This window comes from Anas platyrhynchos, chromosome 5, assembly GCF_047663525.1.
Source record: "Anas platyrhynchos isolate ZD024472 breed Pekin duck chromosome 5, IASCAAS_PekinDuck_T2T, whole genome shotgun sequence".
Lineage (NCBI taxonomy): Eukaryota > Metazoa > Chordata > Aves > Anseriformes > Anatidae > Anas > Anas platyrhynchos.
In genome coordinates this window covers 7,619,724-7,636,372 of record NC_092591.1, presented here as the reverse complement: position 1 = coordinate 7,636,372, position 16,649 = coordinate 7,619,724, and the positions used below count along the sequence as shown (strand labels likewise).

The 16,649-nt window shown below is 37.8% G+C and overlaps 1 protein-coding gene across 7 annotated transcripts in view; it reads right to left on the bottom strand.

Moving 5' to 3' along the window:
* SYNE2 (spectrin repeat containing nuclear envelope protein 2) overlaps positions 1-16,649 on the bottom strand; it is a 187,370-nt gene that overhangs the window by 80,599 nt on the left and 90,122 nt on the right. For all 7 annotated transcript variants that reach the window (XR_011809434.1, XM_072038197.1, XM_038179355.2 and 4 more), the window contains exons 57-65: positions 14,529-14,669; positions 13,999-14,181; positions 13,287-13,424; positions 11,653-11,838; positions 10,077-10,199; positions 7,929-8,111; positions 3,979-4,104; positions 1,408-1,602; positions 753-827 (exon numbers count right to left, since the gene is read on the bottom strand). Coding sequence is in view for 6 of the 7 variants with exons in the window: in XM_072038197.1 (XP_071894298.1) it covers positions 753-827; positions 1,408-1,602; positions 3,979-4,104; positions 7,929-8,111; positions 10,077-10,199; positions 11,653-11,838; positions 13,287-13,424; positions 13,999-14,181; positions 14,529-14,669 (1,350 nt within the window). In the remaining variant the exon portion in view is untranslated. The remainder of the gene's footprint in view (positions 1-752; positions 828-1,407; positions 1,603-3,978; positions 4,105-7,928; positions 8,112-10,076; positions 10,200-11,652; positions 11,839-13,286; positions 13,425-13,998; positions 14,182-14,528; positions 14,670-16,649) is intronic.

The following is a 16,649-nucleotide window of genomic DNA, read 5'->3' as shown; positions in this document are numbered from 1 at the left end:
AAAACAACTCCCAACTCTTGTATGCAAAGAAGACTTGCATCAATAACGAGCAGGTAGCTAGGCTACGATCTTGTCAGCATTTCTGCACGTTCCTGATTTCACTTGAACGACTTGCAAAAATTCGTCCCTCTTGGAAGGTTTGCAGAGCTTCATGGATTTTTTTTTTTCTTTTTTCCAAAAGCAATTAACGTCAGCATGAAAATTTACTCCCAGCCTTGGTCCTCTCTAGTTCATCTGGGCTTTCATAGTCACCAGATTCACAGCAACCTGTTGAGCAGTACTTCCCAGCTTCTCCCATTATCCCAGAAATCTCTCCTACCTTCACTTCTTCCCCAATACTTTGACCATGCTTTTCATTCTTAAGCTCAAACATACAAGACATTTTTATTTCTTTTTATTTCTTTTTTTTTTAATTTTAGCACTTCAGAGGCTGTGTAATTTTGTCTGAAAGGAAACCCACATAAAAACATTGTTTTTGAGGTCCACGTTTTGCCACTAACACTTGCATAAAGGGGTATTACTGTATAAGCAATCCCATCAAAAGCAGGATCACACATTGCAGAACGAGCTCCTGTGTAATACTGGTAAGCTGACTTGAGTGCAGTTTCTCAGCATATTTTCTTGGTGTGACAAACTTGGCTTCCATTTGTTCTAAATTGTTTCAGATTTACGCATTTTTCATAATCTGTCATGTAACAAAATCTTGTACCACACATATACAGCTGTATATATAAGATATATATTGAACTCACCTTGCTGTGGACAGAATAGTCTTCTGACTCTTCATCTAAACAAGGCAGAAGAAACATCATTCCTCTTTTTTTCAACTACAAAATACACACAAAGGGACAGCCTAATTATTCATGACAAGAACAGTAAAAGCCTCTTCTCTTCTGCCTGTAAACTAAAAGAAAGTTACCGCTTGGAGTCCACTTTTAGAGAAGCAGTGAGCATCTGCCACCCTGCATTAAAGTAATTGAAAGCTGCAGGTACTAAGCACCTCCAAAAACTGAGGCTATGCTTTAATGTTTCAATATCACAGCTATATTTGGGACAAAGTTCATTTTGCTCCATGAAACAATTTACTGAAAATTCCAGAACAACTGCTTATCAATAAAACTACACACCTAGCATTTTGCTGTTGATTGCTTAATGTAAACTTCACGTTGGATCTGCTCATGTTAAAAAATAACCTAAGGCATACCTCTTTCCTGCCTTCTCATAGACATGCATTATACCCAGTCCTTACAGGATCATTCAAAAGCACAAAGGAGAGGAGAAGTAATACTGGTTCACAGCTGGAGGGATGCAGCTCTGTCACATGCTCGTCTTTCTGGATGAAGAAGGGCTATTTACCTTCCCTCATCATCTCTTGGGTAAGTGATCACAACATGGTTCTCAACTTACCTGCTGATCAGAAACATTAGTCCCAATTGAGTCAGTTTGTGCAAATTCAGAGGCTGGGGATTCATCTCCTAGGTCGGGCACTTCTTGCTGTAAGCATTGGTGAAGCCCAGACATTGAATTCTTCATCCCAGTAAGAATATCTTCCTTTCTCTGACACAGCTTGATGATTTCTTCTTTTACAGCTTCCATTTCTCCCTAAAGAGGAACAACATTTGTAATCACACATTTCTCTTAGTTAACCAAATGGTAATGTAACAGATGACACTTGTGATACATCTTACTGGGACTGGGTCTGGGTCTATTTGCCCTTTTTCCTTTCTCAGGGCTTTGGGACAATTTCCCATTGTCACTGCAGGAGATGTCCGGACACATACAAAACAACAGCAACAGATTCAGCTCAGGACAGCACTTGCTAGCTATAATGCGTAAGTTGGTAGTCTGGAAACAAATGTGAAAGGCTGGATAAATAAATTTAACTAGGTCTTGCATAGCCATGGGAATACGAGTTTCCCTCAGGACAGAGGGAATGCAGCTGAGTTACATTACTCCGTGAGTCAAAGCAGGTTATGTTACTTCCAAGTACCTTCTCTGGAAACCTGACACAGAACAGTTGGGATAGCCTAGATGAGAGCAAATACAGCTAGGGGTAATTCAGGGCTGAGTCTTCTTTGCAGAAGCTGATCTAAAAGAAGCAAATATAAACCATTTGGAGGGTTTTAGTGACACAGCTAGGGACTAGAATTTTTCCATATCTTTGAATGTAATACTGGAGCAATGGTCCCCAAGAAAGTACAAGGAAAATATTTAATGTTCTGCAGGGATTAAACAATAACTCAAGTAACTCTGCACTAACAAAGAGGAAAATAAATCTGTCTTGCTTTCCCCCTTGGCCATGACTACTGCTCTATAGCCTTTTGCTAGGGGCCTTCCCTTTCTACTTGGTCACCAGGTAAGCACAGAAAGCACAAGCAGTAACGAACCAAGACAGGACAAGGAATGAAATGCCTCACCTCCTTCATTACTGAAAGTGCTAAAGCTCTTTGAAGCACTATGGCTTGACCACAAAACTGAGAAGTGGCTAAAAATCCCAATGCAGACTCGGATCAGTCCATTAGAGCAAGCTTTGATGCTAGGCTTATAATAATAACAGTACTGATTCCACAGCCTGCTCTATCATAGTGTGAATAAAGCTAAAGAAGTAATAATCTGTGACAGATGAAAGCAGTAAGACTGCTGGTTTTGTCTCAACTACAGCTTCCTTCGTCAGCAATGCTAGCATGGCTGCATGACTAGGAAGGTGGTGGCAGAAAACCCAACAGATTTTCAAAGCTTGTGGAAAATCTACTCAGATGATGCTTTTTCCTTTTATACACTGGAAAACACAAGGTGAAATCTTCCAGAGGTAAAAGCAAGAAAAAGTCCCTGGAACGAAGAGATGGCCACGTATGATAATTTACCATATATTTATAAATGTTCACTAAGAATAATATTTCTGGTGCTTTATTGCAGAAGCAGACTTTGCACCATAAATTTACCAGCTACTTCTTTGCAGACTTAACTAGTCAAAATAAAACCTCCTCAGAAATCAAATCTTTATAGACATCACTTCCACATTTAAAGACCCCCAGTAAGATGGGCAATTCCATTGCCAATCCTATCAATGAAATGCTACAACTGTGAAACAGATTTTCTTCTAAAACACAGATATTAAGCAGAAAGACCTATACTCAAATTCAAAAACAAGTAAGAATCAGGAAATGAGTCATGCTTAGTACTAGCATCAAGTCTCCAACATCCAACCTGAGAGCAGAGCAGCTATGTACTTAGGAGTTACCAAGTGATTATAGTTATTAAGCAAGTACAATGTATGTTTATTAACTTTATTGTGACTGACTGTAAAAAGCTGAGCATTTCAGAGGTACTTTATAAATAGTTATTATACTTAATTAGTCATTTCCTGACTTCTGCAGGGCTGTCTTTAAAACACATCTCATTTTTGCATTAAATAAGCAATTCATCCATTACAGAAAGCAGCCAACTGCAGGGAGAAAAACAGCATGTTATCAGTTGATGAAAACACAGCATGTCAGCGAGGACAAGGAAAGGAGTTTAAAGAATCTAACCCTAGCTAGAATCACCTGAAGTACCACTGCATGGTCAGTGATCAGAAAGGGACACAGTGCTCTCTTCATGCACTACCCCTAGCTGCTACCTCAATAACGTGACCTGCCACATTAGCTGGACAAGGAGCCCAGGCAAACAACAGCACTGCATACTGTTTCGCCAAAATTTTCACTTTTTACTTCAGATTTTCACTGGAAGTTGACAAGGGTACAGATGCATATCAAAATCAACAAGGAATATAATATGAAAGACGTGCCCAACTTGCAAACTAATATTATATCTCCTCATATATAGCAAACTATGCATGTGAAGTCACACCATGGTATTCAGTTGCCTGTTTGATTGCAGCAGGGAGGGGAAGCACACTCCTGTTTCTCAGTGCTACTTGTTGTCAGGAGTAGCCTTAGGAAAAGTAACAGACATAAGAGAGAAAACAATGAAACCCACCTCTGGATAAGAAGTCTTCTGAGCCAGAGGCTGATTTTCATGTGATATTTCAACCAAGTGGTTCTTTAAGAATTGTTTCCGCTTTTCAATTTCTTGCTCGCATTCCTCTGTCTTCTTTAAAGCTTCCTGTGAATTATAATCATCATAAATAATTTTGAATTTACTTGGATGTAAACAAACTAGTCAGTAATGCAACTAACTTGCATGAAAGAGAACTTGAGCCCCTTTTGCATCTGTAGTTACATGTTAAAAGAAACCATGTTTGTCCTCCTAACTTTGCAGAACTCCATCCTCACAAAGTTTATTCACTTGCTAGAGACAAGCTCTGCTCTATTCATAAGCAGTACAGTGGGGAATTCTGCCTCGGAGCATACTATTGCTTACTCTAGAGTATGACTGAATCTAAAATGCAAAATGGAACATATTTAATCACATTCACTGCAATTTAGAAAAAGTTGAAAATAAAGAGAAATTACATGTTTGGCTGTTGTTCTCTGTTTCATATCAAGTGAGAAAGCCTACCTGTTTTTCAGTGGTGCTCACGTCTTTACTGCCAGCTAGTTCTGCACTGACCAAAACTGAACTGTGCTGTACGCCAGGCAGAAACTGCAGCTCAGGAGATAAGCCGACCACGGTTTCTAAAAATTTGAATACTTCCTATAAAATGATAAGTATTTCCACTATGTGTGAGCTTCCTCTTCTTACATGACTTAGAGAAAGCCTACTATGTGTTAACAACAGCCAAATTCACTTTTATTCATTTGACAGTGACAGAAAAATCTCATCAACCCCCATGCTTGTTCATGCAGAAATCAGCAACCTCCCCACACACCTTGCTAATGTTTGTCAGCCACAGCCTGACACAATCATGCAGGTAACAAAGAAATTATACAGATGAGAATATTTTGCGAACACATTCAATTCACAAAACATTTGGTGGTTCTGTTTTCCAGCCTCTGGGCTGTGAATCAAAGAATATCTATGGCCTATTCCTCAGGTGCAAAAGGTGAAGAAGAAAATGCAATTACCAACAGGCTTAAACTTACAGCCCGGGAGGCTGGTAACCTTATCTGCAAAGCTTTCACAGACTTGGCCTTTCAGAGCAAAGAGTCTTTCTGGCTATGAACAACAACAACAATCCCTCCCAATAAAACACACACTAGTAAGATTCTGCAGGATTTTTTTTTTTTTTTTTAACTTACAGGTTTCAAAAGGAAGAAAGAAGTATTTTCCCTGCTTTAAAAAAAAATGCTAAATTGAAGAGGAAGATATTTAATTGTAGACTATAGTCTTAGTTTTAATGCCATACCTAAAAAATCAGAGGGCAGAGGGGGGGAAAAAAAAATTAAAAAAAATTGTCCAATTTGATGAGAAACTAAAAGTCCTTCCAAAAGAGATATTCCCTTATGCATCCCTGCACTCTCACATTCACATGACTGTTCAATAACAAGTAAAATATGTAATATCTCATATTTCTTTGGCTAACTAAAGAATACTAATACTCTGTATACAGACTCCAATTTCCCTCTCTCAAAAAAGGCAAAAAATCTTATTTATCCTTTTCTTAATAGAACATAAATCATGCCTACATAGAAGCGATGCCTCTCTCTTGAGTTATTTCATGCTAAAATTTTGCTTTTTACTTTTCATATTGAGACCTAACCATGGAAAAGGCCCAGCTGCCAGTAGTGTGAGAGCAGGCACTAAGAAATGAACACAGTAAAACATCAAATATGCAAATATTGCCACTCCCTTGCACAGAAAACTGATAAAGCTGCTGTGACTTTCAGGTGCTCTTCCTGATGTGCAGTGTGCTCTAGGTGATCCTGCCTGGCAGGGGTTTGGACTAGATGATCTTCAGAGGTTCCTTCCAACCTCGGCCAGTCTGCGATTATGTAGCATTATTTAGGTAGTGCTAGGTGTGGTACTTGACTGGCCAATAAAAAAAAAAAAAAAAAAGGCAACATTCAACACACATGCAAGCCACCTAAAATCCCACCCTGAAGCACTTGCAGACCCTATTACAGGTTTTGTTTCCATTAAACTTTTTCGAGTGTTACACTACAACTTACTTACACAGAAGTTACTAGTGTGAGATCCCGTTGCATCATGGATAGCAGATATGTGCAAACACATCCAGACACTAAAATGTCAAACTGATCCTCAGGGAAAAAAAAATAGAGATCTGCATGGGTAGCTTGTCTCCAGTTTGGTTTCCTTTCAGAATACTTACTACCTTTATAATGGAGCATTAAAAAATGCCATCCTTTAATAGGCTTATCCTTTGTTGTGTCTTAGGTGGTGATAGACTTTTATTGTAGTACTGCTGCCTTCGACTCACTCAATAGGACTGGAAAGTCTTTTTTGCACAGTTTGATATCCCTGCTGCCAAGAATTGTAATTTTTCCAATCTGTTTTCTTACAAAGAAATTTCACTCAGCTACAGATTGTTGCATACGTGTAAGATAAAGGCAAATGCTGAGCAAAAAAGACTGCAGCTATTCCAAAAAGGCGCAAAATACAAACCTTGACCTAATGCTCTATATAAATGACTTAAGAGTCTCATGATAATACTTTGTAATTGCAAAGCATCCTGATTCCAAGGGCTTAAAAGTGTTTTGAAATTCTTGAATATTTAATCTGGTAACTCCTTCTCAGAAACGTTTGAATTTTACTACATCTATTTTTCAGACTTAAGAAGTTATATGGACTAAAACCCCAAAATGTTTACTACAGATCCACAGAGTCATTACTTTTATTCAACTCCAGGTGTGCATGTCTGTAGCATGCATGCAAGTATGTAGCATGCCTGCGTTTTCCTCCTCGTTCTTGAATAGAATAGAATAGCATAGCACGGCTCAGTTGGAAGGGACCTTCAAAGATCATCTCTAGTCCAACAGACTGACCTCTTCAGGGTTATCCAAAAGTTAAAGCACGTTATCGAGGTCATTATCCAAATGTCTTGAACACTAACAGGCATCAACAACTGCTCTAGGAAGCCTGTTCCGGTGTTTGAGCAACCTCATGGTAAAGAAACTTTTCCTGATGTCCTGTCTGAACCTGCCTCAGTGCAGCTTTGTGCAGTTCCCTCACATCAGGTCTTTGGTTACCAGGGAGAAGAGAGCCGCACCCCCTTCTCCACTTCCCCACTCATTACAACCCTCTGAGCTCTGCCGTTCAGCCAGTTCATCACCCAGTATAGTATGAACCTGCTGATCTCATAGTTGGAGTTTGTGAGGGACAGTATTTGAAGTCCTTACCAAAATCCAGAAAGATTACATCCACTTCCTTCCCTTCATTCACTAAGCGGGTGACCTTACTGTAGAAGGTCAAATTATTGAGACAGGACTTCCCCTTCATGAACACATTGACTCTGCCTGGTAATACTTTTGCTCTTTGAATGCCTTAATTTCACAAAAACAGAGATGGAGATTCACATTTTAGCTCCCACTTTTCTCTGCCTGGCCTCCGAAATGCTTAGTAAGAAGTTATGTGCTCTAAAGCAGTCTGTTTTAGGTTTGGAAAACCTAAAACTCGCAAAAGACCTGAACTTGATGTGAGCACCTGCAAGTAACACTGGATTTCAATCATCAGTAGTGCAAGACTGGGTTGTAAGACTTGTAAGACAGCAATGCCTTCATTTTTCTATAATATTGTAAAACAAATAGTATCAATTGTGACTGAAATAGTCTTGAAATTCATTTGAGTTTTGTAACTAGTGTGGCTTGGCTTGTTGTAGCAACAAATTACACAGGGAAGAAAAAACCACAACAGAACAAAAAAAAAGCCCCAAGCCATTACATAGAAGATACAGTAGGTGCATTATATGCCTGTAAAGATAAGATTATCTAGTGATCAAAATGATTATAAAATAAAGGTGTTTTAGGCGACAGCATCAAAATAAATAAATAAATAAATAGTAATAAAATAAGTAGATATAAACCAATTACCTCCAGTAGCTCATTTTTTTCCTTAGTTATTTTTTCTAGTTTTTTCAATTCTCTCAAAAGTTGTCTTGCTTTTCGGAAGACTAAGAAAGGTTGTGTTTTCACCCCTGGTAGCTGAAGTGCCTCTTCATAGGACTGGATATGAACAATGGTCTTCTGCATAGGACCAACATGGTCAAGTATAACCTATTAGGATACAGGATAGATGATGGATGTTACAGTTCGAAAAAAAATCAACACGGAAAATCACAGTTTTGTTATGATGTGCAAGAGTTTTCTTTAGTGAGTTTCCCATATAAGAAGGAAGAATATTTAAAACCTAGAACAAATAAGTGAAAATACATGGTGAGACTGTCAAAAGCAAGAGGAAGATATCATTTACATTTACAATTCTGCTTTGTTTGCTTATACATACGTAAAGCTTGCTCAGTTACAAAAAAAGGGTCACATTCAGAGCAGTTACTATTTTACTAAGTGCATCATTTCAAATTAATGAATCTTTGGCAGTGAAGACAGTTTAAAAAATGGCCCAATCCTTCTGCTGCTCCTAGGCAGCTCAGGTTTTTCTTTTTGGCACTGCAAACCAGTCATGAAATGTCAAATAATAAAGCTAACCATTTTCAAAACGTCCTATAAAACGTCTTATCACAGCTGAGAAGCACTGCTGAGATGATGACAAACAGGAATGGAAGCCAGGAGAAGCCTCTGAAGCCAGTTTTCCTGTCAGCTTCTCATATGCTACACTGAGTGGATACATAGTTTAGAATCAACTTTCTCAGTTTTGCATGATTGGAAATGGGCCTAAGTTGACACCACAATATGTGTTTTATGGAAGACTCAGTGATCAACTTAGCAAAGACAGAATGGCAACTCCAACTCACAACTTCCTGGTTATCCTGAAGACATACCTAGGTCTTACTAATACTTCCGTTTGATTTCCTCTCAAAAAGATTTCATTTAAATAGCTGCAATTAGAACATAGATGCTTATCCTCTCACTCATAAGCATCTGCGTCAGGAATTTTTTTGTTATTTGCATACTATCTGGGCTTCAATTTAAAATAAGGCAGTAGGTGAACATTATTTTCCAGAAGAAATATTACTTTAGTTTTTCCATATAATGCAGTCATTACAAAACTGTTCTAATAATAATAAAGCTTTGAGTGGTTTGATAACATATTTTTTCTCTCCCCTGTTGCTGAAACCTTGCTTTTTGCATTTCAGTCAACTAACAATATGGACTGCAGGTGATATAAAAGAACAGATACCATAGCGCTTTGCTTTATTTTACTCAAACAAAGAAAGAAAAACCATCTGGCCAAGATATCTCTGCAATGAAGTCTCTGCATGTGTTAAATGGATTTGTGGTGAGTCACTCCAGCCTACGTTTCTAGAAGCATCTGCTGCATTTTGCCTCAATTTTTGGAAAATAGGGCCTGATCTTCAGACTTTCAGATTACTTACTGTTTGACGGTAAGTGGAATCATGAGCAGGGAGTGTCTTTCTGAAAATCAGATCATAAATTTTCCAAAAATTGAAGTACTTATATGTCAAGTATGTCTAAAATTGTGTGCTTTAGTTACATATTTGAGCTGTCTATTGGCATGTTTTTAACAGTGCTTTTGTTTCAAATATTTTATGTCAGACCAGGACTGTGCTTCTTGAAGGGATATCCCAACAGTCTTACCTTAGAGTTTACATTCCACACTTGCTTGGAGCATGTAGACTCAGTTCCTTTCAGATGATACTATAGCAGAAGACACTCTCCAGAAGAGCATCTAAACACTCCCAACCATTAACGGATGTTCGATCTACAGGACTAGACTGAGGGCTAGTCCAAAGTAAGCCCCCAAGACACATACAGCACAGACATCAGGTCCTCTGAACTACTTTGCCTACCAATCTGCTCCTTTTGGATTTCACTACTTGCTACTGTAGTCATGCAGCTGAAATCATGACTGAAATAATGCTTTCACCCTTTGACCTGAGAGTTGGAATATGTGTAACATATTCAACTAACACGTCAAAATCATATGTTAAAAACTTGCTCATTGTAGTATGCAGTCACAAAATAGTCTTATGCTTGTGACAGCTACTAATTTATGGATAAATATATAGGGGAAAAAAAGCTTTTATGGGAGTTTTCACTGACCTGCCCGTGTTTAAGTTGGTCTTTAGGAGAAAATTCCAATAGATCTTCTGATGACAGGATTGTCTTCATTTTCACAATATCCTTCTCAAACACTTTTACATGAGATTCAATGGCACTCAATTCCTAGATTTGGGGAACAAAGAACATTTGTAGATAGCATAGTTTAGAAACTCCCTTCAAAAAACAAACACAGCTTGAATTTCTGCCTTTTACTCTAAACCTAAAAAGAAGTCTGAAAAACAGATGCAGCATATGCAGGTCATGTTCAATTGGGTGCTGCTGATTGAAAGGCTAATTATTATAAATTACACACGATCATAACTTCTAAATAATTGATTATCTGTGGTCATTTATTCAGTTTTAAACACCGAGTATGAAATTGAAATACCCTTGAAAAGTCACATTATAAATTACCAGTAGTGACAACGGTGGTATTTACCAGTGTAAGAAACTAGTCTAATTAAACTTTCTATAGGAAGAGAGTTATGTCAGATGGGAAATGGAACCACATACACTACAGCTCCAAGTTAACTCTCATGGAGACAAAGTCACAAAATAAATTACACTGGAAGGGATCTTGGAAGACCTCTGGTGCCCCACAGAGCAGGTTGCGTGGGGCCTGATCCTGTTGAGATTTGGGTATTTCCTGAGATGGGGATTTCACCCCAACATGGGGCCTCTGACCTAGCATTTGACAAAAAAAGACTTTTTAATATGCAGATATATACTTCCTTTCTTATAATTTGGATCTGTTACTGTCCATCTCTTCTCTGTACACCACTAAGAAGAGTCTGGCTCCATCTTGTTTACAGTCTTCCATTACGTAGCAGCAGAGAGTAGTCACATCTCCCTCAGACCCATCTCTTCTCCAGCCTGTACTGACCCAGCTCTCCCAGATTTTCCTCATATGCCCTGTGCTACAGTCCCTCTACCACCCTTGTTCCTCTTCCTGGACTGGTTCCAGTATGTCTATGTCTTTCTTGCTCTGGAAAACCCAAACTGGGCACATTACCCAGGTGTGACCTCACAGGTGCCAAAAAGAAGGGCAGGATCATACTCTTGGACTTCCTGGCCACACTTGCTCAGGTAGCTCTGGATGGTGTTGGCCTTCTTGCTGCAAGGCTGTAGTACTGCATCATGGTCAACTTGTTGTCCACCGGGACCCCCAGCCTTTTTGAGAAGGCTGCTTTCCAGCTGCTTGACCTCCAGCTTATATTGGTATCTGGCACAGTGCATTTGCCTCTGTTAAACTTTGTGATGTCTCTGTCAAGCCATTTTTCCAGCCTGTCCAGGTGCCACTGAATTGGAGCCCTGCTCTCCAGCAAGATAAGTTTGTTTAATCTGTTGGTCAACAAGCCCTGCATTTCTTTCTCTAAAAAAAAGGGTTCATCAATACTCTTGAACTTTATAGCTTTGTTAGATACCTAACAGCTTCTGCAGGTTTATTTCCAAACAATTCATTTACTCATTGGCAAACCTACTACAATCCACACACCTTTTTTCTATGCAGACAATATAAACTGTATTTCATAACACAGGGTGAAGCTCAATACACTTAGAGATCACTCAAACTTACATCAGCCACATGCTGGATCTGTGGAAGAATCTCTGCTATCTCATGTTGTAAAGCTGCTACTTGATCATCTGCTTCATTTAGCTGTTGCATTATACTGTCTGTTTCAAAGACTGGTGTTAGTTCCTCCAGCTCCAAGTAAACATTGTGCAGAAGATTTTGCTTTTGCTCTGAGTCTTCCAAAGCCATCTACAGAAAAAATAAAACATTAGTTTGCCTCCATCATGAGCGAACATCAAAGTTTTGCAGAGGTCTGGACCTGAAGGAATCAGGTTTAATTTCCTGCACATCACTAACCATTGCATATGTTCCCAAAAGCTTAGTTCAGATTAAAACAAAGGACTGTTAAGGGAACTAATCTGTTGCATCCTGCAAGCAGAAAACCAAGAGGCTGCCACCATGATTTTAAGGGAATCAATTACATAAAATGAGTCCACATTAGCATAAAATGAGTCCACATTAGCATGACAAGAATCATGAAGAGAAAGGTTTCAAACTTGGAGAGAGCTCCTAGTGCAAAAACAGAAAAGTATGAGATTGTGGAGAAGATTCCTCCCCAGCTGTGGCCAGGCTGAATCCAAGTACATGAATAAGACGTGTCAGACAAACACATGTAAAGGGTTTTCTGCACACCAGCCAGCAGATGAAATAAAATGCTGCAGAAAATATCTGGCTAGTTGTACATGATGGGAAGATTCTTCCCATCTCCTACAGCTAACTGGATAATTTTCTGGATTAATTACAGCACATGTCTTCATGCAGAATTAGTGAGTGTTGCAAGCCATATTTGTGATCCACTCATCTCTATAGCACATGAAGGAAAGGACTGAACATAAGTCTGAACTCTAATATAAGCCTTGGGTGCATTTCCAGATCCACAAGCTTCCCAGCCTATAACACATAAAATGTTCCAAACCACAAATGCAAGAGGCAATTGTCAGGAAAGTGTTTGGATTTTGTTAATCACAATCTCCCCACTGTGGCTCTGTGATCTGTAATATATCAGTCCAAAACAGTCAGCTACTTCTTGTAACACAGGAAAGGAATTCTAATTCATTTTAATACAACAGTCTGTGTTCAGACCACCAACTTTCTCTGTTGGCCTAAGTCAAGAAGTGGACAGAAAAACTATTTCATATATGAAATTGCCAGAAACTCTTGGAATTTGCCTGACTCTGATCTTCCCTGTAACATTACAAACTTTTCATTCTTGAAACTATCAGTCAGGATTACCTTCAAGGTACAGTAAGAACTGCCTTCCAAATCACAATTCACTTCAAAGCTTCCATTAAACACACAGACATCAAATCACTGCTCTATCTGCTTTAGATCACACACACCACACACACACCACAATACAGAAAGAACTGTATATATTCAAGCAGTAAAAACTGATTACAGCCACATAGCAGGGTACCAGAAGATAGTCACACATTTTTGGAAGACAGGTGTAATACAGTTCAGTACTTTCAGAAGTCCAACACCAAAAAATTACCTATCTATTTCATGCATGTAAACCATAAATGATTTACTGGAAATAGGTAAGTTATTTATGTCTGTAAGACTTAAGAATGCAAAATTCTGCCTTTATAGAACAACTAGTTCTAACAAGACTATACACAGGTATTAGCATTTACCTGAAGATCATCACTGTATTTGTGTAGGCTTTTTGCAGAGTCATTTTGAGTATCTTCTCTTAGCAAGCAGTTGGTGTTCTCTATCCAAACTTTCATATTCTTCAAGAGTTCATCATATTCTTCCATCTTGCTGGCAGCCTAGGAAATTACAGAATTTTATAAAAGAGAACAAATGCATTTCTATTCACTGTATAGCATAAATTCATATATGGGCAAGATTAAAAGAAAACTGGGTGCATTTTATCAAGGTCAGTTAGATTAGCACAGTGAAATAAAGAAGTACTTGTAATTTCTCTGAAACAGTTTCATTATTTCAGGCTCTTTCTTCTAACCAAAAGTAATTTTGGTGTTTATGAGCTTACATTTCGTGCGGGCATTGTTGTGATTTATGTGGCAATATTAAATGGGTAGCACATTAGCAGAGCTATAGTGAAAATCACATCACTGATCCGGGGGCATATACTTCCAATGTCAACTCCTGTCAACTATGGTGCAGACCTGGTCCTTTGGGATGGTAGCTGGAGGCATGCTTGTCAGTCCAGAATTTCTTAGCTACAATAAGCCAACGCAGCTACAGTAGGCTTTTGGTTCTTCATTAACTTGAGAACCTTTGATGATGTTTTGTGTAAAGCTTTTATTATTGATTTTTTTCTTAATAGGACATTTTTTAACTTTTTTTTCAAATTTGGGTGACTGTTACGTTTGCCTCTACCTTGTTTAAAATTGCAGTTCTCCGCTCAGCAAGTTGTGAGACCTGTTGGTACTGTTGAAGGGGAGTCACTAAGATATCCATCAACTCCTGTGCGTGGCAGGAATCCTGCTCTACTATATCATGCACTTCTGCATCCAGTTCATTGAGTTTATAATGCCAAAGGTCCAGCATATCCCAGATTTGCTGCATGTGGAGAGAGGGGAAATGAACTATAAGGTCAGGCTCAAAGATAATAGCAGAATTATTTGTACTTTATGTGGGTCTTTTGGAATTACAAAGACTTCCAAACTGATACAACAAGAACAGAACACTCTGCATCTACCAGTGTGATTCATAGCTGAAAAAAACCCACACATTTATTTTCCTGTGAGAAAGAATAGGTAAATATTCATCAGGTAAATGCTTGCTTGTACTTTTTCTTTTACAGACAAAGAATGAATGGAAGGCCACTTTGCATTCCTGCTAAACCAGGCTCTGTAGAAGCAACCAAAAATCTTTTAACACTCACAAAATTTTTTTGGCAAAATTACCTTCTGAACTTCTTTGGCTTTCGCAATGTTTTCGCTCTTCTGTTGTAACATCTTTTCAATTGCTTGAAGGCCATTGTTAATAGTCTCTGCTTTTCTTTTCAGCACATACTGAGGGGAGCTCTGCAAGATTTCAAAGCTAACCTGTCGCAGTAAAGAGAATACGATAGCGGAGATTACAAAGATCTGCTTGTTTCTGTGCACCCCTTCACCAAAAATATTAGAATTCTTTTTATGTTTCTCTTGATGAGTCACTTAAAAACACGGGAATGGAATTAAATTTCCTGTGAGAAGCATTAATGTGACCAGGTTCAATGTTCACATCTTGTTCAATAATTTCCCCTTACCTGAAACGACTGGTCAAAAAAGACAATCCATGAATTTAAAAACAATAAAGCACTGCAACTCCCTGGGTATTTTGCTTCAGCTACCCCTTTTCTAATCTGTAATAGATGCTAATCATTACTGCATTGTGGAACAGGTGACATTCACATTCTTGTAAGAAACCTAGAATGGCACCATTATGCTTCAACTATTTCTTCCTTGTAAGAAATATGGAAATGAATCAGTACATAGTGAATTCCTAAATACAAATTTAGAAATTTATAATAAACATAAAGAGCTCCAAGCCCCATAAAGCATATGGAACTTAATTTTATTCTTCAGAACTCCTCAAAAATGAAAAAAAAAAATACTGAAGGGCCTGAATTTCCTATGTAAAGAGAAAAACTCTCAAGTATGCTGAAGTTGAGTAATAGCCTAAGCAGAGAACACAGTGAGGTACCAGGTTACCATGAACAAAATAAACTGCAGGGAGCAAGCAAGTCCTTGCTTGCCCAAGGTGATGTCTTTTCTTACTGAACCCTGTTTGCTATCAGGGTCAGCCAACTACCAGTAAATTGCTAAATCATGGTAAATATGTTTGTGTGCTGCAGCCCTAGTATTTATGGGGCTCACACACGCACATTGCACAGCTTTATGCTGTGTTGATACAAAAGATCTCTGGTTTACAAGTTATTCTGGTTTGCAACTACTTCATCCTTTTGTGGGGAGAGGAATGAAGAATATTATGTATTTAATATTTTTATTATTATTATTATTTCTTTATTTGTTAGTTTTATTTACAGTACTTATTTACAGTTTCTGACAAGCACTGTCAGAACAATATAATAATACCCATGCTAAGGTACTTTATTGATAAAATTACATTAACTAAAATAAGTTTATAGCCAAAAGAACTGTAGTCCTCCTCTCAAATACTCCTGCTTATAAAAAAAAATGTTTCCTTTAGGCATTTAAAAGAATTCCAAGACAATTTGTATTACTTTTCACTACCCAAACATGAATGTTTCCACAATTATTTCTTTCACTCCAGCATGTAATGTATGCATTGGGATAATGTTTTATCTCAGAAATTGAATAAATACTGTTTTATTCCCTTTCTCCTTCACTCTCCTAATCAGTTGTTGGTTCTGAAAATAACGGTTCTATTTTGAAATAGAAACTATAAAGTTAACCTCATTAAAACTAATAAGCAGTAATTAATATTTAATGCAACATCAAATGAATAATTTGATAGACAAGTAACTAGATTTAAAAATTGTTTTATTAAACTTTCAAATTGTATCAAATTAACTGATATTTAGCCTTTAAAATTACCATTAAATATTATTTCTGCAAGAAATTAACTAAAAGCTTTGGTTTTTTTTCCTTTTAAAAAATAACACAAATGAATAAATAAAAATGAAATTAATTATATCAGGCTAAAATTTCACCCCAAACTTACAGTATTGTTCTATTTTCCTTTAACTTTGTTTTCAGTTAACTGTTTGTACTCCCTGTATACAAAAAAAAAAAAAAATTGCAAAAATGCCAAGGCAATGCTATTTCATTACCTAAATTCTCTGCCTGCTTTTAGAGGCATGCAACTATGTCCTGAGGAGTGATATAAAGAACCACATCATGATACCCTACCACATGTAAAAGTTAAACAACAAGAAAAATTGTTTTCAAAGGTGTCATTTGACTGAGTTTTAAAATCTCTTAGTTAAGCTAAACTAACTTCTCAATCAACTTTGACTACTAGTTCGGTTTAAGAATCAGAATGGATAGAAGAGAGCAGCC